This window comes from Rhinichthys klamathensis, unplaced genomic scaffold, assembly GCF_029890125.1.
Source record: "Rhinichthys klamathensis goyatoka isolate OS25496 unplaced genomic scaffold, OSU_Roscu_1.1 h1tg000313l_1, whole genome shotgun sequence".
NCBI classification, from domain to species: domain Eukaryota; kingdom Metazoa; phylum Chordata; class Actinopteri; order Cypriniformes; family Leuciscidae; genus Rhinichthys; species Rhinichthys klamathensis.
The window spans coordinates 406,363-434,270 of NW_026606831.1; the positions used below are offsets into that span (position 1 = coordinate 406,363).

The window sequence follows — 27,908 nt, forward strand, 5'->3', positions numbered from 1 at the left end:
TTACTCTTGTTTTTTCCCCCCTTTTCTAATCTGTCTGTTTTGCTTTGGGTTGTCTAGATGTAAATTTTTAATATCTGTGCATAGTTATGTTTTGTGGTTTGTTTTATACAAAATTTAAGACAATCAAGAACCTGTGTTTGCTAAATTTAACATACCTTTCGGTGCTCTCCACACCTGGTGCCACAATCTTCTAAGTGGCTCTGAATCGTCCCTGTTTTAGGGAGGTTTGGTGACGTCGTGGGTAAATGGTTTTCCTCTTGTCATACTCCCCCAATGCCTGCCATAGGGTGATGATCTTGACGCACTCTTCTCCAGGCAAGGCCAGACGGTGGTCTCTGAGGCTTACCAAGAACTCTGCCAAGTCCTGCACCGCTACATACCCCCCAATATTATCAGGTCCAACAGAATCCTAAAATAAAAGATAATTTAGGAACTTTTGATAGCAGCAATGAATACAAATATTCACATGAAAGCACAGCAAACATAACTAAGATTTTGTTTACAGACGTAAATGTACACTGGGCCCTTACATCATGTGAAGTGTTCTCTTCAGATGTCAGAAGACCAGTTTCAGCTGATAATTGGTCCACTGGAACTACATGAAAAAGGCAAACATTCAGTTTAAATTTGTATTTTTGCCTTTCAATAAGACATATATACATAGAGGTGGTGGTAATTGTTGTCACAATAACTCTATATAGATACTTTGGTAAACTCACAGCTATGTGCTCCAGGAAAGAGTCCTGGCTTTGAATGACTGTGCAGTGGGCTGGTGACAGGAGACGGAGGGACCACAGACAATGATGAAATGGAGCAGGTGACAGATGTCACTGGTGATGGAGGAACCACAGACAATGATGAAATGGAGCTGGTGACAGGAGATGTCACTGGTGATGGAGGAACCAGAGACAATGATGAAATGGAGCTGGTGACAGGAGGGGTTGGAGATGATGCTGCAGACACTGATGCTTGTGAAGAGGCAACAGGTGTCCGTTCTGTGTCAAAGGTGGGGACAGTGATGTCCTGAAACTCCTCAAGTTCAGCATAACCTTCATCCACTTCTATACCAACCTCAGTGGTCTCGGACTCTTCAATGGCCAACTTGTAGTCCTGCAGAACTTTACCAGTTTGCTGGTAAAGGTATTCCACTCCAATAAGCTCACCTTTAAAATATTTAAACATTGAAAATTAGATAATATACCAGGATATTATATTATAATTCAGAGGTTAAATGGTATGTGTACACTTAAAAAAAAATTTGACCAAAACAACAAATAGTTATCTACCAGTGTACTTTCTTGGCCCAACATAAGGGATGATTTTCTTGCCCATAACCTCCTCTGCAAGAGTATTGACAGCATGACGCAGAAGATGATTGTAGGAATGGGGCTGCTGCTCATCAGTTGTTGCTGCCACAGCCCGGTCCTCATTCCACCTTCCAAGTCCATCCAAAAGATACGCCTGGAAGAAGGTGTCACTCGCCAGCGTACCTGTAAATTCAAAATAGAAAAATAAGACCACACAAAAATGTCATATGGATACACAAATAGCTGTTCCCATAGTTATTTTAATATATAATTAAATCAAATCTTATTTTAATAATTCAGTTAAGTCACTTATTTACCTGGGATGAATCTGTTAAGGTGCAGGTGAAATGACTCAAGCGAAGTGGAACCTCTGGCACAGCGGTAGGTTGGCAGACGGTGCCCTCCCTTCACTACAGTGCCCGTCTGCATGTAGAGCTGCACACCTACAGGATCCTGGATGCAGGCCACATGCTTCCGCTGGGACTTCAATATCTCTCTCATCCGGGCTGAGTTTATTAGTGGGACTCCCATAGTGTCACGACCAGCATCTCCATCAAAGGCCTGAATATGGCTCTCAATCAGCGCCAGGGTGTCCTTGGTCCCGCGAGTGGTTCTCCTGCAATGTAGGGCTAGCTCGTTACGGCTGATACTGCGCAGCACATCAGCCTCGGATGTAGGTTTCCAGTTAGCTTCTAGCTCTGCATGCTTTGCCTTCTTCAGGGCCGTCAGGTCAACCTGGTCCCACATGAAAATACAGTGGCTGAGGCGACTCATAAATGTGGCATACAACTGATGAGAGTCAGTGGTGCAACCCACAGCAAACCTCCGCATGAAGTGCCATACATCCAAACGGATGATCATTTGCTCCCACTCTTCAAACATTCTTCTCAGAAGAGTGTTGCCACAGCAGTCTCGGTCAACATACAGTATCTCGGGAGGAGCCACCCCAGCCACTCTGTATCTTTTAATGAGGCCTTCAATCATTGGCCCGAGACCAAAACCTTCACTGGCTGTGAGCACGGACATGATCACCTGTCCGTGCTCATTGCCAACATTGGTTGCCCAGGTAGCAGTGCCATAGCTGTGTCCAGCTAGTTTTCTGGCCACTTTTTTTGTTGAATCCATTTTTAAGATCCGACCATATTGCGATGTGATAGTGGCCTTGATCTCATCCAGCCTTTGCAGGACATCCTGGGCGTACACCTGCATCAGCCACCGATGCTTAGGGACAGAAGGCATTGAAGGAGCAGATTCAAATGTCACAGGCAGGATCAGGCTCGAAGTGACAGCACTGGCAATCCCCTTGCAATCTGTCAGATACTGGACTGTCTTTTGCAACCACACCTCAGTATGACGTTCCTGCAGCTTGCGCTGGATCTGGCTGCTGCTGTTTCCCAGCCCTCGCTGACGCATCAAACATACTACCTCGACGTCACATGCAAGTTTTGATGTAAGAATGCAAGGGAACTGCACCCTGTGGCCAATGTCGAGCTGGGAGACGATATCATGGCTCCAGCTGATGACCTTCCTCTTACATCTTCGGCAGGCCAGGTACTCAGATGCCACAAAGTATATCTTACCCAAGGCAAACACCTGCCTGATCTTTTGATGCAAGCCAGCTGAGGTCAGAAGGTCTTTCTGACAGTCTGGATGTGGACAGGTCAGCTTCACTTGCCACAGTTTTCGTGGCATCCAGAGCAGCAGGGGATGGCCAAAGTAGTTCTCTAAGGGAGGGCAATTACTGGTCTTCAGTGGAACCTGTGGAGGATACCACCAAAGTTTGTCCACCCTGCTAAAGATCAGCTCAGGATGGCCCTGTGCTGTCCACCTGAACAGGGCCTTGGAAATCCACCTCTGATCCACTTCAGGCAGAGTGTGTATCCATCCAGATGGAAGACAGACTCGTTGTGCTGGGGAAAAAAAAACAAAAAATGTAATAAATACAACAAATGCAAATTCACAATAACTTCCCTTAACTTTTTTATCCCTGGAATGGAACTTGAATATTTTGTTGCATATTTTAAATAAGTATAAACGTACATGCCAGATGTGCCATCTCAAACTTAGTTGCCTCTGCCAGCAGTGTGCTGTCATCTATCTCAATGGACACAGTCGGGCGAGTGAGGATAGCTGAGGTCCCTGTGGCTGCCTCAATGGACACAGTCGGGCGAGTGAGGATAGCTGAGGTCCCTGTGGCTGCCTCAATGGACACAGTCGGGCGAGTGAGGGTGGCTGAGGGCCGCGTACGTGCCTGGGCCAAAGCTACAAAACAAAACACAGAACAGATAAACATGACTACAGAACAATAAATCCTAAAATCCTACAAAGCAATAAATACTAAACACACCAAAAAAGTGTTATACAAATAAATGTTTGCTTACAAGGTGTGGATTTGACGGGGGAAACCAGCCTTTCAATGGTCTTGGTCAGGCTTTTCTGGTTAGGCAACTTCCTAAACAAGAGGAAGCGGAGAGAGGCGGTGGAAGTATGGGTGGAGGCAGCGTGCTGGGTGGTGGTTGTAGCGTGCTGGGTGGAGGCAGCGTGCTGGGTGGAGGCAGCGTGCTGGGAGGTGATGGTAGCGTGCTGGGTGGTGATGGTAGCATGCTGGGTGGAGGCAGCGTGCTGGGTGGTGGTTGTAGCGTGCTGGGTGGAGGCAGCGTGCTGGGTGGTGGTAGCGTGCTGGGAGGTGATGGTAGCGTGCTGGGTGGTGGTGGTAGCGTGCTGGGTGGTGGCAGCGTGCTGGGTGGTGGTAGTGTGCTGGCTGGTGGTAGCATGCTGGGTGGAGGTAGCGTGCTGGGTGGTGGCAGCGTGCTGGAGAGCTTTCCCAGCATATTGCTCTTCCTTCATGGCAATGGCAATTCTGCCAGAAGGAAAAAGCTCAAAATACTCCCTGAAACTCTCTTTGTTGTGGGCATGTTCTTGGGAGTCTTTGCTGCCTCCTGTGGGGTCCCTCTTCATAGCTGCCACCAAGTAAGCTGCATACCCCAGGGCATTTTCAGCCACCCACTTGAATGTTTGCCCTCGAAATACACCAAACTGGATTTCAAAGAAACCCAGCAGGTGCTTTCTGTTAGCTAGATCTCCGTGGTGCTGACTTAAGCTTTTCTTGGCCTTGTCCAGCACTATGTCAGGGGACAGGGGTCTTGTGTACGGCTTTCCTTTGTTGGCCTCCTTCACCTTTGCCGCTTCCATTGTATCAGTCAGATTCAGGCTGCCATCAGCTCGTCTCCTGAAGCGAGGTTCCATCTAAATAAATAAAAAAGTTTGAAGATATAAAGACTTTAGAGAAAGAAACAGACAAACACATTTGGTAACACATTAGTTAATACAGCCGTGCATATTACATTACTATATTTACTCATGATCACCTTGTAATGTTGATTATATATTATGCTTTGTGTGTCTATATTTTTCTACCTTGTAATGTTGATTATATATTATGCTTTGTGTGTCTATATTTTTCTACCTTGTAATGTTGATTATATATTATGCTTTGTGTGTCTATATTTTTCTACCTTGTAATGTTGATTATATATTATGCTTTGTGTGTCTATATTTTTCTACCTTGTAATGTTGATTATATATTATGCTTTGTGTGTCTATATTTTTCTACCTTGTAATGTTGATTATATATTATGCTTTGTGTGTCTATATTTTTCTACCTTGTAATGTTGATTATATATTATGCTTTGTGTGTCTATATTTTTCTACCTTATAATGTTGATTATATATTATGCTTTGTGTGTCTATATTTTTCTACCTTGTAATGTTGATTATATATTATGCTTTGTGTGTCTATATTTTTCTAACAGGCTTAAAATGTTGATTTACATATCAGAATCTTAGAATGATCCCAGAGTAAGAGGTCATTTTTTCAATAATTATTATACCATTATTATACCATTGTTATACCACTACTTTCCCCTCTTTTAAATCCTTTGCTCTATTACAAGTAACAGTTAAATGTAATGCATTCAAAATGTTAGCCTACTTAACGTTAGCTAAAACAAGTTAGTTTAGCATCAAAATATAGTAAAAGTACTAAAAGTAGAAGCATAATGTACACTATATTACAGTAATTGAATTATAATTAGTGATGCCTTAGTGTGTAACAATCATTTTAATGTTGCAACTGGTAAAGCTGTAGTAAACTGTAACGTTATATGCTTTGTTCTGCTTGGTCGCTTTATCTATAAATACATTTTTTAATTATATTTTGTATTAATTACTTGAATTATTAGCTAGTCTGAGACACAGGTTATTTATATAAAACAACTATATATTTGGCACTTCACTTTTATTGACAAAAGACTGACTTACTTTGCGAATTTTGATCCAAAGTTAATCAATGAATGTTATCCTCTTCTCCGGTCCCAATTCGCAAGTCTCTGGGGGGGGAGGTGACTCTTGACGTTTATTGGCCAATTCTTGGTTAGTTACTAGGCTGAATCATGGTAGCGATGAGAGCCGCGATTGGCCATAAGCGTACGAATCTTGGTTGCAGCAGGGAACGTGATTGGCTGTCATAACCAAGAATAGTACGAATCTTGGTTGCAGCAGGGAAGGTGATTGGCTGTCATAACCAAGAATAACCACGATTTACAGGCGGCATGAAGCGCCACAGAGCCACAAAAAGCCAAGCTTTAAGACGCTATTGCATGCACATCACTTCTTAGATTTCCACTTTTTGTGCAGATACACACTGTTCAGCATCCAAAGATTTACGTATGTAAAAACGGTAGGTGAGCGGTGCCCACATGCCACGGCACAGGCACTGCTGGGATTCGAACCCAGAATCTCCTGTTTACTAAGCCACAGCGCCACTTGCTAAACCTTCTGCGATGTGTTGGAATAAAAAGTAAAAAAAAAAAAAAAAAGAGGTTGCAGGTCAGGAAAATAGCGGATTACATCATGAAAGAGGTTAGGGGATTATTTCCAAAACCCGAGATATCCGAGGGAATATCTGAAACTCTCAATACTTGTGTCTGAAATGTTTTTGGAACCTCCAGTTACAATCCATCTCAACTCTGTCTCAGCTTGGAGAAATGGAAAGCAATTTTTGCTATGCTTTCAGCTGATCTGAAAGACAAAATCCCGAAAGATTTTTATGAATTAAATATTCATATTTGTAAAGACTGTTTTGAACACACATCCAGAGGCTAGATCTCAACAATAGGAAGTAGCAGATTTTGGCCTAAGCCAGTGGTTTTCAAACCATTCTCGAAACCTCCCAGACGCTATACATTTTCGTTATCCTCTTTATTTCAAAACGGTGAATTGAGCTAATTACTAGAGTACTCTGTGATCCGAGTTGGCTGTGTCCAATAAGGGAGATGAGCAGAATGTGAGGGGTAGGCTTCTGAAGTAGTTTGTGGACCCCAGTTTTGAACATATGTCTGACTCACAGAGACATCAGAGCAAAAGAGGCCATTCACACTTCTGGTGGGACTCAAAACCACAACCAGGGAATTTCTCCATTCGCATCCTAGAAGTCCAAAGCTCCATCAATTGCACCACAGAGCCATAAAATGACCCACTTCAAGGAATTATTGCATGCGCAGCGCTTCTTCGTTTTTCCAATTTTGTGCAGGTACACACTATTCGGCATGCAAAGACTTTCATATGTGAAAAGTTTAAGCACTCCCATATCCTCTGGCATAGGCACTGCTGGGATTTGAACCCAGGATCTCCTGTTTACGAGACAGGCGCTTTGACCAGCTAAGCCACAGCGCCAGTTACAAAAGTGTGGTGAAATTTGTCGGTAAAACAAGTCTAAAAGAGGTAGCACATAAGGAAAAAAGCTGATTACGTTATGAAAGAGGTCCCTTAGAGGTAAGAGGATTGTTTCCAAAACATGATGGCCTTTCAGGCCTCAAGGGAATGTCTGAACTCATTTCATTTTGGCTCTACACTCTCAACACTCATGCCTAAAATGTTTCCTGAGCTTTCTTCTGATATGAAAGGGCAAAATCCAGAAAGATATCCATGTATTATTCTTCATATATGTAAAGACTTTGTTTGTACAAATATCCATAGGCTTGACTTTATCAATAGGTAGTAGCAGATTTCGGCCCTAAGCCAGGGGCTTGCAGACCATTCTTGAAGCGCATCTGCACCACATATATGTTTGTATTATCTCTCTCTCATTTAAAACAGGTGAATCAAATAATTGACTGATTAGTAACGTACTCAATGATCTGACTTGTGTGTGCCCAATGAGGAAAACAAGAAAAATGTGCTGTGTCGGCTCCTGAAAAAGTTGGAAAACCCCAGGTTTAAGCAAATGTCAGTCTGGTAAAGACGTCTATGCAAAGGGACACCATTCGTGACTCAGGTAGGACCCAAAAACCAACAACGCCTGCATTTGCAACCGAGAGGTCCAGATTGTCTTTCCTGCCGAGACTTTAACATCTGAAAAGGTTGAACGACTACTCTTAGAAGCCACAGATTAGGCACTGCTGGGATTCGAACCCAGGATCTCCTGTTTACTAGACAGGCGCTTTGACCAACTAAGCCACAGCGCCAGGTGCTGTCCCTGATTCGATGCTTTTGTATAGAAAGTCTAAAAGAGGTAGCACGTCAGGAGAATAGCTGATTACATCATGAATATGTCCCTTTGAAGTTAGAGGGTTATTTCCAAAACCTGAAAGGTGTGCAGGCTTCTGTTCAGGGACATGGGAATATCTCAAACCATTTCATTTTGGATCGAAACTCTCAGTTACGATACATCTAAACGCTGTTTCAGCTAGGAGAAATGGAAAGCATGTTTTTTTTCTTTTGCTAGGTAGGTGGCCAACAATAGGTAGTTGCAGATTTTGGCCTGAGCCATTGGATTTCAACCCATTCTTGTTATCTCCCTTATTTAAATAGGTGACTTAAGCTAATTAGTAGAGTACTCTATGATCCGAGTTGGGTGTGTGCAATAAGCGAAATAAGCAGAGCGTGAAGTGGATGCTTCAGAAGTAGTTTGTGGATCCAAGGGTTTAAGCGTATGCTTGTCCAACACAAAGACATCTGAGCAAAAGAGGGTATGCACGACTCTGGTGGGACTCGAACCCACAACCTTTGAATACCTCCATTCACAACCTAGAAGTCCAATGCGCTATCCATTGCGCCACAAAAAGCCAAGCTTTAAGACCCTATTGCATGCACATCACTTCTTGAGCATTTCATATGTTTGGTCTATTCTCATTCTGCGCATGCGCGTGCGGTGTTTGTTTGTGTTTAGAGCTCCGTCGAATTGATTCATTAATCCTTGATTTTCTTCTTTACCACTCATTTATTAACAAGCACTTTCTATTTTTATATCGTGTGAACCTATCCTCGATACTATTCCCTATAAAAAAAACAATCGGATTGCTTTGATATCGCTACTTAGATCCAACTTTGCGAATCTCGGCTACTAGCCTTTAGCCCGCTAGCATTTCACGCGTGGGCTCGCGCCTATCGAGCGTCTGATTTTACACCCGTTTCACTGAAAGGATACAGGTTATATCCAGCATTCCAGTCCTAAATTAGTAGTGATATTGGTAGTATCACTGCTAATTTACTGTTCATCTGTTATAATGGCGAACATATCGGATGTGTGTCTAACGTTACCTCTGAGTGCAGGTGAGGACACATTCGAGCTGATCTCGGTACGATTGGAACTGGAATCGGTGGAGAAACAGATCCGTGGTCTGCTGGAGAGGCAAGCCGAGCTGCGGGATCGGCGATCAGCGCTTGAAACGTCACGCGCCGATGCTCACAAGTCAGTGGTTAGTAACTTTTTGACTCCGACTTCGTCTACTCCGTGCGTTTCTCTGCCCAGGAGGACGCGATCATCTCTGGCTTCATTCACTCCGGCACCGACACAGCACCATGGACCCTGGGTGATCCCACAGCGGAAGACACGAGCCAGGACCAGAGCAAGAACCTCTCCGCCCCTCCCGGTCTTCGAGATCTCCACCCGGAACCGCTTCTCCCCTCTTCACGAGTCGGAACGCGACGACGCCGTGATCATCGGCACTTCCATGGTCCGTCATGTCCGCGCTACCTCAGGTAAGGGTAAGGTGCGCACTCACTGCTTTCCTGGTGCTCGTGTTCTTGATGTCGCCGCACAGGTTCCCGAGATCCTGAACGGTGACGAGCGCGTCGGAGCCGTTGTCCTCCATGCGGGAACGAACGACATCAGGCTGCGGCAGACGGAGGTTCTGAAGAAGGACTACAGGAGCCTGATCGAGACGGTACACAGCACAGCGCCTGAGGCAACGATCATCGTGTCTGGACCGCTTCCCACGTACCGACTAGGACAAGAAAGGTTCAGTAGACTATTTGCTCTAAATGAATGGTTAATGTCATGGTGTAATGAACAGAAACTGCTCTTTGTAAATAGTTGGAATCTGTTCTGGGAGCGACCTAGGCTCTACCGTGCTGATGGCCTGCACCCCAGCAGAATCGGAGCGGCTGTGCTGTCGGACAACATCTCCAAGACGTTGCACACCATCTGACTAGTAAGTCAAAGTCCAATTCACAGTCTTTGCTGTCCCAACTTAATTGATATAAGTAGTGTAGAACATTATATAGAAACTGTGTCTATTCCTCGTCTAGTGAGGCCAAACAATAAATCTAGTGTAGGATCTAGGAAAAATCTTATTGTAATTAAACCAGAAAATCTAAATATCAGTGAACAAAAACAATTTCTAAAACTAGGTCTTCTAAACATTAGATCGCTCACACCTAAGGCGGTTATTGTAAATGAAATGGTCACAGATAATAGCTTCGATGTACTTTGCCTTACTGAAACCTGGCTTAAACCAAATGAGTATTTCGGTCTAAATGAGTCTACTCCGCCAGGATACTGTTATAAGCATGAGCCCCGTCTGATCGGTCGTGGCGGCGGTGTTGCAACAATCTATAGAGATATTCTTAATGTTACTCAGAAAACAGGTCACAGGTTTAATTCGTTTGAAGTACTTGTGCTAAATGTTACGCTCTTAGATGTAAGAAAGAAATCCCTATTATCTCTAGCCTTGGCTACTGTATATAGACCTCCAGGGCCCTACACTGATTTCCTAAAAGAGTTTGCAGACTTTCTCTCAGATCTATTGGTCAATGCCGATAAAGCAATAATTGTTGGAGATTTTAACATACACGTAGATAACACAAATGATGCGTTAGGGACTGCGTTTACAGATTTATTAAACTCCTTTGGGGTCAAGCAAAACGTCAGTGGTCCCACTCATCGTCTAAATCATACACTAGATTTAATTATATCATACGGAACCAATCCAACCGATATAGATATTATACCGCAAAGTGACGATCTCACTGATCATTGCATGGTAACGTGCATAATACGTACTGCTGAAATTTGTCATGTTGCGCCGCGTTATCGACCAGGCAGAACAATCCTTCCAATCACTATAGATAGATTCTCAAATAGCTTACCTGATCTATCTCAGCTGCTCAGTGAACCCAAACAAACAGATGAACTAGAGGAAATGACCAGCAGTTTGAGCACCATTTTCTCTAGTACATTAGATATTGTTGCACCAATTAGATTAAAAAAGGTTAGAGAGAAAACTAAAGCACCATGGTACAACAGTGCTACGCATGCTATCAAGAGAGAAACTCGTAACTTAGAGCGTAAATGGAAACAAACTAATTTAGAGGTCTTTAGAATCGCGTGGAAAGACAGTGTGTCACGTTATAAAAAGGCTCTAAAAGCAGCCAGGGCTGAGCATCTCCGCAAACTAATAGAAAATAACAAAAATAATCCAAGGTTTTTATTTAACACCGTGGCTAGACTAACAAATAAACAGACATCGCCAGAGCAAAATATTCCGTTACAGTATAGTTGTAATGATTTTATGAATTACTTCAATGAGAAAATAGAAAGCATCCGAAATACAATTGTAAATGTACAATCCTCTATGGTGTCTTGTGATTCAGCCTCAATTATGGCCCCTCAAGAACAACTACACCGCTTTACAACTGTAGGACAGGAAGAGCTAAATAAACTTATCATTGCATCTAAACCAACAACATGTTTATTAGATCCAATACCCACTAAACTACTGAAAGAAGTGTTACCTGTAGTGGAAGAGCCTCTTCTCAATATTATTAACTCGTCTTTATTCTTAGGTCATGTTCCAAAAATATTCAAGCTGGCAGTTATAAAACCTCTTATTAAGAAACCGCAATTAGATCAAAATAACTTAGCAAATTACAGACCCATTTCAAATCTTTCATTTATGTCTAAAATACTAGAAAAAATTGTGTCCGCTCAATTGTGCTGTTTCTTGCAAGAAAATGAGATATATGAAAAATTTCACTCAGGAATTAGACCGCATCATAGCACAGAAACTGCGCTAGTTAAAATTACAAATGATTTACTTTTAGCTTCTGACCAAGGCTGTATCTCAATACTAGTTCTACTCGATCTTAGCGCTGCGTTCGACACTATAGATCACAAAATACTCTTGGATCGACTACAAAACTACACTGGTGTTCAGGGACAGGCATTAAGCTGGTTCAGATCGTACTTATCAGACCGTTACCATTTTGTCTGTTTAAATGGGGAAAAATCGAAGATAACGTCAGTAGATTATGGAGTGCCGCAAGGATCGGTGTTAGGCCCTCTGCTATTCTCAATATACACTCACCGGCCACTTTATTAGGTACACCTGTCCAACTGCTCGTTAACACTTAATTTCTAAGCAGCCAATCACATGGCGGCAACTCAGTGCATTTAGGCATGTAGACATGGTCAAGACAATCTCCTGCAGTTCAAACCGAGCATCAGTATGGGGAAGAAAGTTGATTTGAGTGACTTTGAACGTGGCATGATTGTTGGTGCCAGAAGGGCTGGTCTGAGTATTTCAGAAACTGCTAATCTACTGGGATTTTCACGCACAACCATCTCTAGGGTTTACAGAGAATGGTCCGAAAAAGAAAAAACATCCAGTGAGCGGCAGTTCTGTGGGCGGAAATGCCTTGTTGATGCCAGAGGTCAGAGGAGAATGGCCAGACTGGTTCGAGCTGATAGAAGGGCAACAGTGACTGAAATAACCACTCGTTACAACCGAGGTATGCAGCAAAGCATTTGTGAAGCCACAACACGCACAACCTTGAGGCGGATGGGCTACAACAGCAGAAGACTCCACCGGGTACCACTCATCTCCACTACAAATAGGAAAAAGAGGCTACAATTTGCAAGAGCTCACCAAAATTGAACAGTTGAAGACTGGAAAAATGTTGCCTGGTCTGATGAGTCTCGATTTCTGTTGAGACATTCAGATGTTAGAGTCAGAATTTGGCGTAAACAGAATGAGAACATGGAACCATCATGTCTTGTTACCACTGTGCAGGCTGGTGGTGGTGGTGTAATGGTGTGGGGGATGTTGTCCTGGCACACTTTAGGCCCCTTAGTGCCAATTGGGCATCGTTTAAATGCCACGGCCTACCTGAGCATTGTTTCTGACCATGTCCATCCCTTTATGGCCACCATGTACCCATCCTCTGATGGCTACTTCCACCATGTCACAAAGCTCTAATCATTTAAAATTGGTTTCTTGAACATGACAATGAGTTCACTGTACTAAAATGGCCTCCAGTCACCAGATCTCAACCCAATAGAGCATCTTTGGGATGTGGTGGAACGGGAGATTCGCATCATGGATGTGCAGCCGACAAATCTGCGGCAACTGTGTGATGCCATCATGTCAATATGGACCAAACTCCCTGAGGAATGCTTCCAGCACCTTGTTGAATCTATGCCACGAAGAATTGAGGCAGTTCTGAAGGCAAAAGGGGGTCCAACCCGTTACTAGCATGGGGTACCTAATAAAGTGGCCGGTGAGTGTATATGCTGCCACTTGGTAATATTATAAGAAAACATGGAATTAATTTCCACTGCTATGCTGATGACACTCAATTATATATTTCATCACGACCAGATGAAAACACTAACCTATCTAAATTGACAGAATGTCTTAAAGATATAAAATACTGGATGACGTGTAATTTCCTGCTATTAAATCCAGATAAAACGGAGGTATTACTTATTGGTCCAAAAAATTACCCACAAAATCTCTTACAATACAACTTTAATTTAGAAGGATGTCCTGTTACCTTATCCACTACAGTAAAAGACCTGGGTGTTATACTAGACCGAAACTTGTCTTTCGAAAATCATATTTCATATGTTACAAGAACTGCCTTTTTCCACCTTAGAAACATTGCTAAATTACGTAACATGCTATCTGTTTCTGATGCAGAAAAGTTAGTTCATGCATTCATGACCTCGAGACTAGATTACTGTAATGCTTTATTAGCTGGTTGTCCTGCATCTTCAATAAACAAGCTACAGTTAGTGCAAAATGCAGCCGCTAGAGTTCTTACTAGGTCAAGAAAATATGATCATATAACACCGATTTTATCATCTCTGCACTGGTTACCTATTAAGTTCCGTATCAATTACAAAGAACTACTACTGACCTATAAAGCCCTAAATGGTTTAGCTCCTGTGTATTTAATGGACCTTCTATCGCCCTACAATCCATCGCGTTCTTTAAGATCCCTAAATTCGAGGCTTCTGGTCATTCCTAGGATATCTAAGTCCACTAAAGGAGGGAGGGCGTTCTCACATTTAGCTCCTAAACTCTGGAATAGCCTTCCTGATACTGTTCGTTGCGCAGACTCGCTCTCCCAGTTCAAAACTAGATTAAAGACGCATCTCTTCAGCCAAGCATTCACATAATGCTTACCTTCTATTGTTAAATCAGATCGAATGCATTAATATCATGAACAGCAGCTACGCTAATTATTTCCCATCTGCTTTTCTGCTGTTATCTCGGGACGCTAGTCCCGAGGTAAATAGCTTTCGTCAGCTCCAGTTTGTATCCAGCCTCTCACGGAGACTTCTGATGCCCCAACGCCTGCGATGAGACGACTCGACGCCTGTGAAGAGACGACTCGACGCCTGTGAAGAGACGACTCGACGCCTGCGAAGAGACGACTATATGCCTGTGAAGAGACAACTATATGCCTGTGAAGAGACGACTCAACGCCGGTGATATGTTATGCCCTAAATTAATACATGATGATTAACTAACTATATTCTTCTATGTACATTTCTGAAATGCACTTTCTGTAAAGCTGCTTTGAAACAATATGTATTGTGAAAAGCGCTATACAAATAAATTTGAATTGAATTGAATTGAATTCTTAGATTTCCACTTTTTGTGCAGATACACACTGTTCAGCATCCAAAGATTTACGTATGTAAAAAGGGTAAGTGAGCGGTGCCCACATCCTGCGGCACAGGCACTGCTGGGATTCGAACCCAGAATCTCCTGTTTACAAGACAGGCGCTTTGACCAACTAAGCCACAGCGCCACTTTCTAAACCTTCTGCGATGTGTTGGAATAAAAAGTAAAAAAAAATACAAAATAAAACCTTGGGTTGCAGGTCAGGAAAATAGCGGATTACATCATGAAAGAGGTTAGGGGATTATTTCCAAAACCCGAGATATCCGAGGGAATATCTGAAACTCTCAATACTTGTGTCTGAAATGTTTTTGGAACCTCCAGTTACAATCCATCTAAACTCTGTCTCAGCTTGGAGAAATGGAAAGCAATTTTTGCTATGCTTTCAGCTGATCTGAAAGACAAAATCCCGAAAGATTTTCATGAATTAAATATTCATATTTGTAAAGACTGTTTTGAACACACATCCAGAGGCTAGATCTCAACAATAGGAAGTAGCAGATTTTGGCCTAAGCCAGTGGTTTTCAAACCATTCTCAAAACCTCCCAGACGCTATACATTTTCGTTATCCTCCTTATTTCAAAACGGTGAATTGAGCTAATTACTAGAGTACTCTGTGATCCGAGTTGGCTGTGTCCAATAAGGGAGATGAGCAGAATGTGAGGGGTAGGCTTCTGAAGTAGTTTGTGGACCCCAGTTTTGAACATATGTCTGACTCACAGAGACATCAGAGCAAAAGAGGCCATTCACACTTCTGGTGGGACTCAAAACCACAACCAGGGAATTTCTCCATTCGCATCCTAGAAGTCCAAAGCTCCATCAATTGCACCACAGAGCCATAAAATGACCCACTTCAAGGAAGTATTGCATGCGCAGCGCTTCTTCGTTTTTCCAATTTTGTGCAGGTACACACTGTTCGGCATGCAAAGACTTTCATATGTGAAAAGTTTAAGCACTCCCATATCCTGTGGCATAGGCACTGCTGGGATTGGAACCCAGGATCTCCTGTTTACGAGACAGGCGCTTTGACCAGCTAAGCCACAGCGCCAGTTACAAAAGTGTGGTGAAATTTGTCGGTAAAACAAGTCTAAAAGAGGTAGCACATGAGGAAAAAAGCTGATTACGTTATGAAAGAGGTCCCTTAGAGGATTGTTTCCAAAACATGATGGCCTTTCAGGCCTCAAGGGAATGTCTGAACTCATTTCATTTTGGCTCTACACTCTCACTCATGCCTAAAGTGTTTCCTGAGCTTTCTTCTGATATGAAAGGGCAAAATCCAGAAAGATATCCATGTATTATTCTTCATATATATGTAAAGACTTTGTTTGTACAAACATCCATAGGCTTGACTTTATCAATAGGTAGTAGAAGATTTCGGCCCTAAGCCAGGGGCTTGCAAACCATTCTTGAAGCGCATCTGCACCACATATATGTTTTTATTATCTCTCTCTCATTTAAAACAGGTGAATCAAATAATTGACTGATTAGTAACATACTCAATGATCTGACTTGTGTGTGCCCAATAAGGAAAACAAGAAAAATGTGCTGTGTCGGCTCCTGAAATAGTTGGAAAACCCCAGGTTTAAGCAAATGTCAGTCTGGCAAAGACGTCTATGCAAAGGGACACCATTCGTGACTCAGGTGGGACCCAAAAACCAACAACCTTTATAAAGCCTTCATTTGCAACCGAGAGGTCCAGATTGTCTTTCCTGCCGAGACTTTAACATCTGAAAAGGTTGAACGACTACTCTTAGAAGCCACAGATTAGGTACTGCTGGGATTCGAACCCAGGATCTCCTGTTTACTAGACAGGCTCGTTGACCAACTAAGCCACAGCGCCAGGTGCTGTCCCTGATTCGATGCTTTTGTATACAAAGTCTAAAAGAGGTAGCACGTCAGGAGAATAGCTGATTACATCATGAATAGGTCCCTTTGAAGTTAGAGGGTTATTTCCAAAACCTGAAAGGTGTGCAGGCTTCTGTTCAGGGACATGGGAATATCTCAAATCATTTCATTTTGGATCGAAACTCTCAGTTACGATACATCTAAACGCTGTTTCAGCTAGGAGAAATGGAAAGCATGATTTTTTCTTTTGCTAGGTAGGTGGCCAACAATAGGTAGTTGCAGATTTTGGCCTGAGCCATTGGATTTCAACCCATTCTTGTTATCTCCCTTATTTAAATACGTGACTTAAGCTAATTAGTAGAGTACTCTATGATCCGAGTTGGGTGTGTGCAATAAGCGAAATAAGCAGAGCGTGAAGGGGATGCTTCAGAAGTAGTTTGTGGATCCAAGGGTTTAAGCGTATGCTTGTCCAACACAAAGACATCTGAGCAAAAGAGGGTATGCACGACTCTGGTGGGACTCGAACCCACAACCTTTGAATACCTCCATTCACAACCTAGAAGTCCAATGCGCTATCCATTGCGCCACAGAGCCACAAAAAGCCAAGCTTTAATACGCTATTGCATGCACATCACTTCTTAGATTTCCACTTTTTGTGCAGATACACACTGTTCAGCGTCCAAAGATTTACGTATGTAAAAAGGGTAGGTGAGCGGTGCCCACATCCCACGGCACAGGCACTGCTGGGATTCGAACCCAGAATCTCCTGTTTACAAGACAGGCGCTTTGACCAACTAAGCCACAGCGCCACTTGCTAAACCTTCTGCGATGTGTTGGAATAAAAAGTAAAAAAACAAAAACAAAAAAAGAGGTTGCAGGTCAGGAAAATAGCGGATTACATCATGAAAGAGGTTAGGGGATTATTTCCAAAACCCGAGATATCCGAGGGAATATCTGAAACTCTCAATACTTGTGTCTGAAATGTTTTTGGAACCTCCAGTTACAATCCATCTAAACTCTGTCTCAGCTTGGAGAAATGGAAAGCAATTTTTGCTATGCTTTCAGCTGATCTGAAAGACAAAATCCCAAAAGATTTTCATGAATTAAATATTCATATTTGTAAAGACTGTTTTGAACACACATCCAGAGGCTAGATCTCAACAATAGGAAGTAGCAGATTTTGGCCTAAGCCAGTGGTTTTCAAACCATTCTCGAAACCTCCCAGACGCTATACATTTTCGTTATCTTCCTTATTTCAAAACGGTGAATTGAGCTAATTATTAGAGTACTCTGTGATCCGAGTTGGCTGTGTCCAATAAGGGAGATGAGCAGAATGTGAGGGGTAGGCTTCTGAAGTAGTTTGTGGACCCCAGTTTTGAACATATGTCTGACTCACAGAGACATCAGAGCAAAAGAGGCCATTCACACTTCTGGTGGGACTCAAAACCACAACCAGGGAATTTCTCCATTCGCATCCTAGAAGTCCAAAGCTCCATCAATTGTACCACAGAGCCATAAAATGACCCACTTCAAGGAAGTATTGCATGCGCAGCGCTTCTTCGTTTTTCCAATTTTGTGCAGGTACACACTGTTCGGCATGCAAAGACTTTCATATGTGAAAAGTTTAAGCACTCCCATATCCAATAAGGAAATAAGGAAATATTTCCTTATTGGAAAAATGTGCTGTGTCGGCTCCTGAAAAAGTTGGAAAACCCCAGGTTTAAGCAAATGTCAGTCTGGCAAAGACGTCTATGCATAGGGACACCATTCGTGACTCAGGTGGGACCCAAAAACCAACAACCTTTATAAAGCCTTCATTTGCAACCGAGAGGTCCAGATTGTCTTTCCTGCCGAGACTTTAACATCTGAAAAGGTTGACCGACTACTCTTAGAAGCCACAGATTAGGCACTGCTGGGATTCGAACCCAGGATCTCCTGTTTACTAGACAGGCGCTTTGACCAACTAAGCCACAGCGCCAAGTGCTGTCCCTGATTTGATGCTTTTGTATACAAAGTCTAAAAGAGGTAGCACGTCAGGAGAATAGCTGATTACATCATGAATATGTCCCTTTGAAGTTAGAGGGTTATTTCCAAAACCTGAAAGGTGTGCAGGCTTCTGTTCAGGGACATGGGAATATCTCAAACCATTTCATTTTGGATCGAAACTCTCAGTTACGATACATCTAAACGCTGTTTCAGCTAGGAGAAATGGAAAGCATGTTTTTTTTTCTTTTGCTAGGTAGGTGGCCAACAATAGGTAGTTGCAGATTTTGGCCTGAGCCATTGGATTTCAACCCATTCTTGTTATCTCCCTTATTTAAATAGGTGATTTAAGCTAATTAGTAGAGTACTCTATGATCCGAGTTGGGTGTGTGCAATAAGCGAAATAAGCAGAGCGTGAAGGGGATGCTAGTTTGTGGATCCAAGGGTTTAAGCGTATGCTTGTCCAACACAAAGACATCTGAGCAAAAGAGGGTATGCACGACTCTGGTGGGACTCGAACCCACAACCTTTGAATACCTCCATTCACAACCTAGAAGTCCAATGCGCTATCCATTGCGCCACAGAGCCACAAAAAGCCAAGCTTTAATACGCTATTGCATGCACATCACTTCTTAGATTTCCACTTTTTGTGCAGATACACACTGTTCAGCGTCCAAAGATTTACGTATGTAAAAAGGGTAGGTGAGCGGTGCCCACATCCCACGGCACAGGCACTGCTGGGATTCGAACCCAGAATCTCCTGTTTACAAGACAGGCGCTTTGACCAACTAAGCCACAGCGCCACTTGCTAAACCTTCTGCGATGTGTTGGAATAAAAAGTAAAAAAACAAAAACAAAAAAAGAGGTTGCAGGTCAGGAAAATAGCGGATTACATCATGAAAGAGGTTAGGGGATTATTTCCAAAACCCGAGATATCCGAGGGAATATCTGAAACTCTCAATACTTGTGTCTGAAATGTTTTTGGAACCTCCAGTTACAATCCATCTAAACTCTGTCTCAGCTTGGAGAAATGGAAAGCAATTTTTGCTATGCTTTCAGCTGATCTGAAAGACAAAATCCCAAAAGATTTTCATGAATTAAATATTCATATTTGTAAAGACTGTTTTGAACACACATCCAGAGGCTAGATCTCAACAATAGGAAGTAGCAGATTTTGGCCTAAGCCAGTGGTTTTCAAACCATTCTCGAAACCTCCCAGACGCTATACATTTTCGTTATCTTCCTTATTTCAAAACGGTGAATTGAGCTAATTATTAGAGTACTCTGTGATCCGAGTTGGCTGTGTCCAATAAGGGAGATGAGCAGAATGTGAGGGGTAGGCTTCTGAAGTAGTTTGTGGACCCCAGTTTTGAACATATGTCTGACTCACAGAGACATCAGAGCAAAAGAGGCCATTCACACTTCTGGTGGGACTCAAAACCACAACCAGGGAATTTCTCCATTCGCATCCTAGAAGTCCAAAGCTCCATCAATTGTACCACAGAGCCATAAAATGACCCACTTCAAGGAAGTATTGCATGCGCAGCGCTTCTTCGTTTTTCCAATTTTGTGCAGGTACACACTGTTCGGCATGCAAAGACTTTCATATGTGAAAAGTTTAAGCACTCCCATATCCAATAAGGAAATAAGGAAATATTTCCTTATTGGAAAAATGTGCTGTGTCGGCTCCTGAAAAAGTTGGAAAACCCCAGGTTTAAGCAAATGTCAGTCTGGCAAAGACGTCTATGCATAGGGACACCATTCGTGACTCAGGTGGGACCCAAAAACCAACAACCTTTATAAAGCCTTCATTTGCAACCGAGAGGTCCAGATTGTCTTTCCTGCCGAGACTTTAACATCTGAAAAGGTTGACCGACTACTCTTAGAAGCCACAGATTAGGCACTGCTGGGATTCGAACCCAGGATCTCCTGTTTACTAGACAGGCGCTTTGACCAACTAAGCCACAGCGCCAAGTGCTGTCCCTGATTTGATGCTTTTGTATACAAAGTCTAAAAGAGGTAGCACGTCAGGAGAATAGCTGATTACATCATGAATATGTCCCTTTGAAGTTAGAGGGTTATTTCCAAAACCTGAAAGGTGTGCAGGCTTCTGTTCAGGGACATGGGAATATCTCAAACCATTTCATTTTGGATCGAAACTCTCAGTTACGATACATCTAAACGCTGTTTCAGCTAGGAGAAATGGAAAGCATGTTTTTTTTTCTTTTGCTAGGTAGGTGGCCAACAATAGGTAGTTGCAGATTTTGGCCTGAGCCATTGGATTTCAACCCATTCTTGTTATCTCCCTTATTTAAATAGGTGATTTAAGCTAATTAGTAGAGTACTCTATGATCCGAGTTGGGTGTGTGCAATAAGCGAAATAAGCAGAGCGTGAAGGGGATGCTAGTTTGTGGATCCAAGGGTTTAAGCGTATGCTTGTCCAACACAAAGACATCTGAGCAAAAGAGGGTATGCACGACTCTGGTGGGACTCGAACCCACAACCTTTGAATACCTCCATTCACAACCTAGAAGTCCAATGCGCTATCCATTGTGCCACAGAGCCACAAAAAGCCAAGCTTTAATACGCTATTGCATGCACATCACTTCTTAGATTTCCACTTTTTGTGCAGATACACACTGTTCAGCATCCAAAGATTTACGTATGTAAAAAGGGTAGGTGAGCGGTGCCCACATCCCACGGCACAGGCACTGCTGGGATTCGAACCCAGAATCTCCTGTTTACAAGACAGGCGCTTTGACCAACTTAGCCACAGCGCCACTTGCTAAACCTTCTGCGATGTGTTGGAATAAAAAGTAAAAAAACAAAAACAAAAAAAGAGGTTGCAGGTCAGGAAAATAGCGGATTACATCATGAAAGAGGTTAGGGGATTATTTCCAAAACCCGAGATATCCGAGGGAATATCTGAAACTCTCAATACTTGTGTCTGAAATGTTTTTGGAACCTCCAGTTACAATCCATCTAAACTCTGTCTCAGCTTGGAGAAATGGAAAGCAATTTTTGCTATGCTTTCAGCTGATCTGAAAGACAAAATCCCGAAAGATTTTCATGAATTAAATATTCATATTTGTAAAGACTGTTTTGAACACACATCCAGAGGCTAGATCTCAACAATAGGAAGTAGCAGATTTTGGCCTAAGCCAGTGGTTTTCAAACCATTCTCGAAACCTCCCAGACGCTATACATTTTCGTTATCCTCCTTATTCCAAAACGGTGAATTGAGCTAATTATTAGAGTACTCTGTGATCCGAGTTGGCTGTGTCCAATAAGGGAGATGAGCAGAATGTGAGGGGTAGGCTTCTGAAGTAGTTTGTGGACCCCAGTTTTGAACATATGTCTGACTCACAGAGACATCAGAGCAAAAGAGGCCATTCACACTTCTGGTGGGACTCAAAACCACAACCAGGGAATTTCTCCATTCGCATCCTAGAAGTCCAAAGCTCCATCAATTGCACCACAGAGCCATAAAATGACCCACTTCAAGGAAGTATTGCATGCGCAGCGCTTCTTCGTTTTTCCAATTTTGTGCAGGTACACACTGTTCGGCATGCAAAGACTTTCATATGTGAAAAGTTTAAACACTCCCATATCCTGTGGCATAGGCACTGCTGGGATTTGAACCCAGGATCTCCTGTTTACGAGACAGGCGCTTTGACCAGCTAAGCCACAGCGCCAGTTACAAAAGTCAGTGAAATTTGTCAGTAAAACAAGTCTAAAAGAGGTAGCACATGAGGAAAAAAGCTGATTACGTTATGAAAGAGGTCCCTTAGAGGTAAGAGGATTGTTTCCAAAACATGATGGCCTTTCAGGCCTCAAGGGAATGTCTGAACTCATTTCATTTTGGCTCTACACTCTCAACACTCATGCCTAAAATGTTTCCTGTGCTTTCTTCTGATATGAAAGGGCAAAATCCAGAAAGATATCCATGTATTATTCTTCATATATGTAAAGACTTTGTTTGTACAAATATCCATAGGCTTGACTTTATCAATAGGTAGTAGCAGATTTCGGCCCTAAGCCAGGGGCTTGCAAACCATTCTTGAAGCGCATCTGCACCACATATATGTTTTTATTATCTCTCTCTCATTTAAAACAGGTGAATCAAATAATTGACTGATTAGTAACGTACTCAATGATCTGACTTGTGTGTGCCCAATAAGGAAAACAAGAAAAATGTGCTGTGTCGGCTCCTGAAAAAGTTGGAAAACCCCAGGTTTAAGCAAATGTCAGTCTGGCAAAGACGTCTATGCAAAGGGACACCATTCGTGACTCAGGTGGGACCCAAAAACCAACAACCTTTATAAAGCCTTCATTTGCAACCGAGAGTTCCAGATTGTCTTTCCTGCCGAGACTTTAACATCTGAAAAGGTTGAACGACTACTCTTAGAAGCCACAGATTAGGCACTGCTGGGATTCAAACCCAGGATCTCCTGTTTACTAGACAGGCGCTTTGACCAACTAAGCCACAGTGCCAGGTGCTGTCCCTGATTCTATGCTTTTGTATACAAAGTCTAAAAGAGGTAGCACGTCAGGAGAATAGCTGATTACATCATGAATATGTCCCTTTGAAGTTAGAGGGTTATTTCCAAAACCTGAAAGGTGTGCAGGCTTCTGTTCAGGGACATGGGAATATCTCAAACCATTTCATTTTGGATCGAAACTCTCAGTTACGATACATCTAAACGCTGTTTCAGCTAGGAGAAATGGAAAGCATGTTTTTTTTTTCTTTTGCTAGGTAGGTGGCCAACAATAGGTAGTTGCAGATTTTGGCCTGAGCCATTGGATTTCAACCCATTCTTGTTATCTCCCTTATTTAAATAGGTGACTTAAGCTAATTAGTAGAGTACTCTATGATCCGAGTTGGGTGTGTGCAATAAGCGAAATAAGCAGAGCGTGAAGGGGATGCTTCAGAAGTAGTTTGTGGATCCAAGGGTTTAAGCGTATGCTTGTCCAACACAAAGACATCTGAGCAAAAGAGGGAATGCACGACTCTGGTGGGACTCGAACCCACAACCTTTGAATACCTCCATTCACAACCTAGAAGTCCAATGCGCTATCCATTGCGCCAAAGCTGGGGAACAATAGTCTGTATAAGATGGGGAAGAATTGAGGGGGAGGGGGAGGGGGAGGGGGAGGGGGAGGGGGAGGGGCGCGAGGGGAGGAGAAAAATCACAGAGATCCGGGTTCGATCCCCAGCAAGAACATGAGTTTTCTCGCTGGGTCTAATGTCTTTTTTATTCATTTCAAGATTTATTTAGTGCAATATAAGGGATGCAGTTCAGCTTGCAGGCAATTAACCATTTATTTAATTATTAACACATTGCATTTAAATTTTTTCTTCTTTTGATCAAAAGGAGGTACTGAACCACATTTTTAGGGACTTCCCAATGATCTAACTTTATAAACACTCTGCATTGATGACCCAGTATTATCAAATGGTAGAATGGAAGAACATTTAGTGTACTGATATATTGCAGGAGTATCTAATAATGATTAATAGTAAACTACTACCTATTACTGTAACCTTGATTTAAAAAATAAATAAACAGTATGGGCATTCTGCATGTATCTCATCTTTTATGTAATTTGACTTCGAACACTCCACCTAAGCCTGCTATATCACATCACTGTCACTATCAGCCATTAACAAAACAATAAACATAAAACAGATCAATAAAATATTTTAAAAATATTTTTTATTCTTTTCACGTCGAAATATAAAACATATAATGTACACTTTATAATATACATACAAATATACAACATTCAACAAAATATGTACAAACAAATCACGTTTGGTATAGTATTTAAAATAAATCACTATTTACAAGTAAAAAGAAAACAAACAAACAGAACTGAACTATTTACAACCCATTAACCTAGAACAAATACAACAGTTTGTGTATATGTTGTGGGCAGCACAATGAATCACAATCAAATTGAATAAAAAAAAAAAATAAAAAAAAATAGTGCAATTATTTCGGTATTAGTTTTGCAAAACAACTAAATATTTTACTATAATAAAAACAAAATCTTCACAACATAAAATACAATGATGTACTATTTTCTCATCATTCTAAGCCACTGCTCTTTGGTTAGGGTCTCCATGTTTGGGCAGTAAATTCTGCCTTTGAACTGGCTATGGCCAGTGTCTGTGGTGCGTGGCTCTCCACATTTAGTGCATCTGTTGGATGTGACTGTTCTAGTGTATTTACGCTTTTCTTTTTGTGGAGTGTCTTGCATTTGACAAGGGCCAGTTGTGCTCTCAGAATGTGGTGTGCAAACTCTACTGGGTGCAGTGGTCTGGGGTGGCGGCAGAAGCAGAATGCTACTTGCTGTAGTGGTTGGTGGCACTATTAGTGGCATGTAAAAAACTCCTGGCTGAGCTGTATGTTGTTTTGGCTGTATGGTTCTCAGCTCAGCTCTATCTTTGACAACTAGCTTGGTTTTTGCCAACCCAGCCGTGTCAGGTGGCATGTTGTAAGTGTGTTCATGCATGTGTGGTGTGACTTGAGTGGGCCTAGTGTTTACTGGGAGTAGTGGTTCACTGGCAACAGGGCGTTCATCAGGCAGTACCAACCCTTGCATCAGAATTGCAACTTCTTGTGCCTTGAATCTTTTGTTATGCCACTGTATCAACGTGGTCTGATTTACAGTAACAAGTTGCAGAGTTGTATCTTTCATAATAATGCCGTTGATTAAAATGAGCTGTCGAATCTTTTTATAATCATTTAGAATTAGTGACCATCTTGAAAGGGTTTGGTGTCCAATTTGCTTGGGGCTATTATGAATGTTGCACAATCTGATAAATATTGTTTCTACAAGACGGCTGCAGTTTGGCCACTGAGCAGCTGAACCAGTAGAACCAAGTACACACCTTTTTGTGCTTTCAACTCCTGCAAATACAGCCTTCTTTTTCGGAGACCTAAACCGACCAGTGAGCAGTCTCTCCTGATGTCGAGCAGCGTAAGAAATCCGGTCCTTATCGTGTTGCTCCAAGTTCTGCCAAAGACCCACAATGGTGCTGGCCTGCTGATTGGTAAGAGTGAGGCCTTTTTCATTTCTTAGCTCCACCAAGTATTCCGCAAGCTCATCAACACGATCCATTCCTGCCAAACTCTGTTCATCCACGGCCTAGGAGGAAGTATTACATTAGATTTGAAGTATTTCAAGAAGGTCAAACATCAATAAATATAAAACATACTGGTATTTCTCTTACAACTTGCTCTGAAGATGTAGATTGTCCAGGTAACCCAGACGGGACCCCCAGCAGGTGAGATGACTGGACAGGAGGAGCAGACACATGTTGGACCCCCAGCAGGTGAGCGGACTGGACAGGAGGAGCAGACGCATGTTGGACCCCCAGCAGGTGAGTGGACTGGACAGGAGGAGCAGACGCATGTTGGACCCCCAGCAGGTGAGTGGACTGGACAGGAGGAGCAGACGCATGTTGGACCCCCAGCAGGTGAGTGGACTGGACAGGAGGAGCAGACGCATGTTGGACCCCCAGCAGGTGAGTGGACTGGACAGGAGGAGCAGACGCATGTTGGACCCCCAGCAGGTGAGTGGACTGGACAGGAGGAGCAGACGCATGTTGGACCCCCAGCAGGGGAGTGGACTGGACAGGAGGAGCAGACGCATGTTGGACCCCCAGCAGGTGAGTGGACTGGACAGGAGGAGCAGACGCATGTTGGACCCCCAGCAGGTGAGTGGACTGGACAGGAGGAGCAGATGCATGTTGGACACCCAGCAGGTGAGTGGACTGGACAGGAGGAGCAGACGCATGTTGGACCCCCAGCAGGTGAGTGGACTGGACAGGAGGAGCAGACGCATGTTGGACCCCCAGCAGGTGAGTGGACTGGACAGGAGGAGCAGACGCATGTTGGACCCCCAGCAGGTGAGTGGACTGGACAGGAGGAGCAGATGCATGTTGGACCCCCAGCAGGTGAGTGGACTGGACAGGAGGAGCAGACGCATGTTGGACCCCCAGCAGGTGAGTGGACTGGACAGGAGGAGCAGACGCATGTTGGACCCCCAGCAGGTGAGTGGACTGGACAGGAGGAGCAGACGCATGTTGGACCCCCAGCAGGTGAGTGGACTGGACAGGAGGAGCAGACGCATGTTGGACCCCCAGCAGGTGAGTGGACTGGACAGGAGGAGCAGACGCATGTTGGACCCCCAGCAGGTGAGTGGACTGGACAGGAGGAGCAGACGCATGTTGGACCCCCAGCAGGTGAGTGGACTGGACAGGAGGAGCAGATGCATGTTGGACCCCCAGCAGGTGAGTGGACTGGACAGGAGGAGCGGGTGCAGATGGGACCCCCAGCAGGTGAGTGGACTGGACAGGAGGAGCGGACTGACCAGAAAGCTCAGGAGCACAAGAAGCAGGTAGCACTGAGATCATATCAGATGTGTCCAAAAGTAAATCGGCAAGAGTGACCTCAATATGTTCAAGTTCTTCAAAGCCCTCATCAGTCTCTACTGGCTCTTCCAACTGCTCCAGCAATGTATTTGCCTCCTCGGAGTCTGGCGCCATACACTGTAGAGGTTCATTGTTCTGCCTCAACAGGTACTGCACTCCAATCAGTTCACCTGAAAATGCAAAACCAATATTGAAAAAAAAAAAAAAAAAAAACTACATAGAAACAGAGAAAGAACTATGAGCATAAACATACAATATTAAATATGAATACCTGTGTACTTTGCGGGTGGTGTAAAAGAAAGAATCAGCTTCCTGCCAAAAACCTTCTCATAATCTTTATTCACGCTGTGAACCAGCTCGCCCGAGTATGTGCGCAGGCCCGAGGTCTCTGCCTCCAGAGCAGCTGCTGCCCTGTTGTGGTTCCAGCGATGTAGCCCATCTAGTAGGTAGATCTGGAAGTTGAGCGAGTTTGCACTGTTTCCTAAAGTAAATACAAAAAAACGGCAAAAAGGAAAAAGGTCAAGTATTTCTGTTAAACATAAACATTATTGAGTTGCACGTACCTGGAATGAACCGGTTTAAGTGACAGTGGAATGACTCCAAAGATGTAGAACCTCTGGCACAGCGCAGTGTCTGCAGTTGCACTCCTCCCTTGGTGATGGTGCCAGTCTGTGTGTACAGCGCCACACCAGGTGGGTCCTGAATGCACTTAACATGTCTCTTCTGAACACGCCAGATGTGCTGCATTCTGATGGGGTCCAGAAGAGGAACACCAAGGGCATCCTTACCCTTGTCACTGATGAGCTCACTGATGAGCTGATCCAACAGCCGGATGGTTTGGTCTTCTCCACGAGTCCTCCTCCTGCAGTGCAGCTCTAACTCTTCTTTTTTTATGTGCCGATCTAGGTGCTTCTCCGTCAGAGCCATCAGGCCTTGCTCTTTTAGCTGTGCTCTTTTTGCCTCTCTCAACTTGTTGACATCAGCAGCATCCCACTCAAAAATACATGCTGATATGCGAGCCATGAAAGTGGGATAGAGCTGGTGTGCATCAGTGGTGCATCCCACAGCCAGGCGTCGCAT

The 27,908-nt window shown here is 43.3% G+C and overlaps 1 protein-coding gene and 16 non-coding genes across 17 annotated transcripts; all 17 read right to left on the minus strand.

The window, feature by feature from the left end:
- Positions 1 to 642: 642 nt before the first annotated feature.
- On the minus strand, positions 643 to 27,908 carry LOC130104609 (uncharacterized). Its single transcript, XM_056271241.1, has 9 exons — positions 27,392 to 27,908; positions 27,100 to 27,309; positions 26,847 to 26,998; positions 25,313 to 25,540; positions 3,689 to 4,553; positions 3,348 to 3,569; positions 1,625 to 3,217; positions 1,287 to 1,490; positions 643 to 1,163 (listed from the first exon to the last, which is right to left on the minus strand). The coding sequence occupies exons 1-9, from the start codon at positions 27,906 to 27,908 to the stop codon at positions 694 to 696; spliced, it is 4,461 nt and encodes a 1,486-aa protein (XP_056127216.1). The 3' UTR covers positions 643 to 693.
- On the minus strand, positions 6,967 to 7,040 carry trnat-cgu (transfer RNA threonine (anticodon CGU)). The gene has a single exon. It is a non-coding gene; the product is annotated as a tRNA-Thr (tRNA).
- On the minus strand, positions 7,758 to 7,831 carry trnat-agu (transfer RNA threonine (anticodon AGU)). The gene has a single exon. It is a non-coding gene; the product is annotated as a tRNA-Thr (tRNA).
- trnar-ucu (transfer RNA arginine (anticodon UCU)) lies at positions 8,343 to 8,433 on the minus strand. The gene is given in 2 exon segments: positions 8,343 to 8,378; positions 8,395 to 8,433. It is a non-coding gene; the product is annotated as a tRNA-Arg (tRNA).
- On the minus strand, positions 14,614 to 14,687 carry trnat-ugu (transfer RNA threonine (anticodon UGU)). Its single transcript has one exon. It is a non-coding gene; the product is annotated as a tRNA-Thr (tRNA).
- On the minus strand, positions 15,532 to 15,605 carry trnat-cgu (transfer RNA threonine (anticodon CGU)). Its single transcript has one exon. It is a non-coding gene; the product is annotated as a tRNA-Thr (tRNA).
- trnat-agu (transfer RNA threonine (anticodon AGU)) lies at positions 16,324 to 16,397 on the minus strand. Its single transcript has one exon. It is a non-coding gene; the product is annotated as a tRNA-Thr (tRNA).
- Positions 16,908 to 16,996, minus strand: trnar-ucu (transfer RNA arginine (anticodon UCU)). Its single transcript is given in 2 exon segments — positions 16,908 to 16,943; positions 16,960 to 16,996. It is a non-coding gene; the product is annotated as a tRNA-Arg (tRNA).
- trnat-ugu (transfer RNA threonine (anticodon UGU)) lies at positions 17,138 to 17,211 on the minus strand. Its single transcript has one exon. It is a non-coding gene; the product is annotated as a tRNA-Thr (tRNA).
- On the minus strand, positions 18,307 to 18,380 carry trnat-agu (transfer RNA threonine (anticodon AGU)). Its single transcript has one exon. It is a non-coding gene; the product is annotated as a tRNA-Thr (tRNA).
- trnar-ucu (transfer RNA arginine (anticodon UCU)) lies at positions 18,885 to 18,973 on the minus strand. Its single transcript is given in 2 exon segments — positions 18,885 to 18,920; positions 18,937 to 18,973. It is a non-coding gene; the product is annotated as a tRNA-Arg (tRNA).
- On the minus strand, positions 19,115 to 19,188 carry trnat-ugu (transfer RNA threonine (anticodon UGU)). Its single transcript has one exon. It is a non-coding gene; the product is annotated as a tRNA-Thr (tRNA).
- On the minus strand, positions 20,284 to 20,357 carry trnat-agu (transfer RNA threonine (anticodon AGU)). Its single transcript has one exon. It is a non-coding gene; the product is annotated as a tRNA-Thr (tRNA).
- On the minus strand, positions 20,862 to 20,950 carry trnar-ucu (transfer RNA arginine (anticodon UCU)). Its single transcript is given in 2 exon segments — positions 20,862 to 20,897; positions 20,914 to 20,950. It is a non-coding gene; the product is annotated as a tRNA-Arg (tRNA).
- trnat-ugu (transfer RNA threonine (anticodon UGU)) lies at positions 21,092 to 21,165 on the minus strand. The gene has a single exon. It is a non-coding gene; the product is annotated as a tRNA-Thr (tRNA).
- trnat-cgu (transfer RNA threonine (anticodon CGU)) lies at positions 22,007 to 22,080 on the minus strand. Its single transcript has one exon. It is a non-coding gene; the product is annotated as a tRNA-Thr (tRNA).
- trnat-agu (transfer RNA threonine (anticodon AGU)) lies at positions 22,806 to 22,879 on the minus strand. Its single transcript has one exon. It is a non-coding gene; the product is annotated as a tRNA-Thr (tRNA).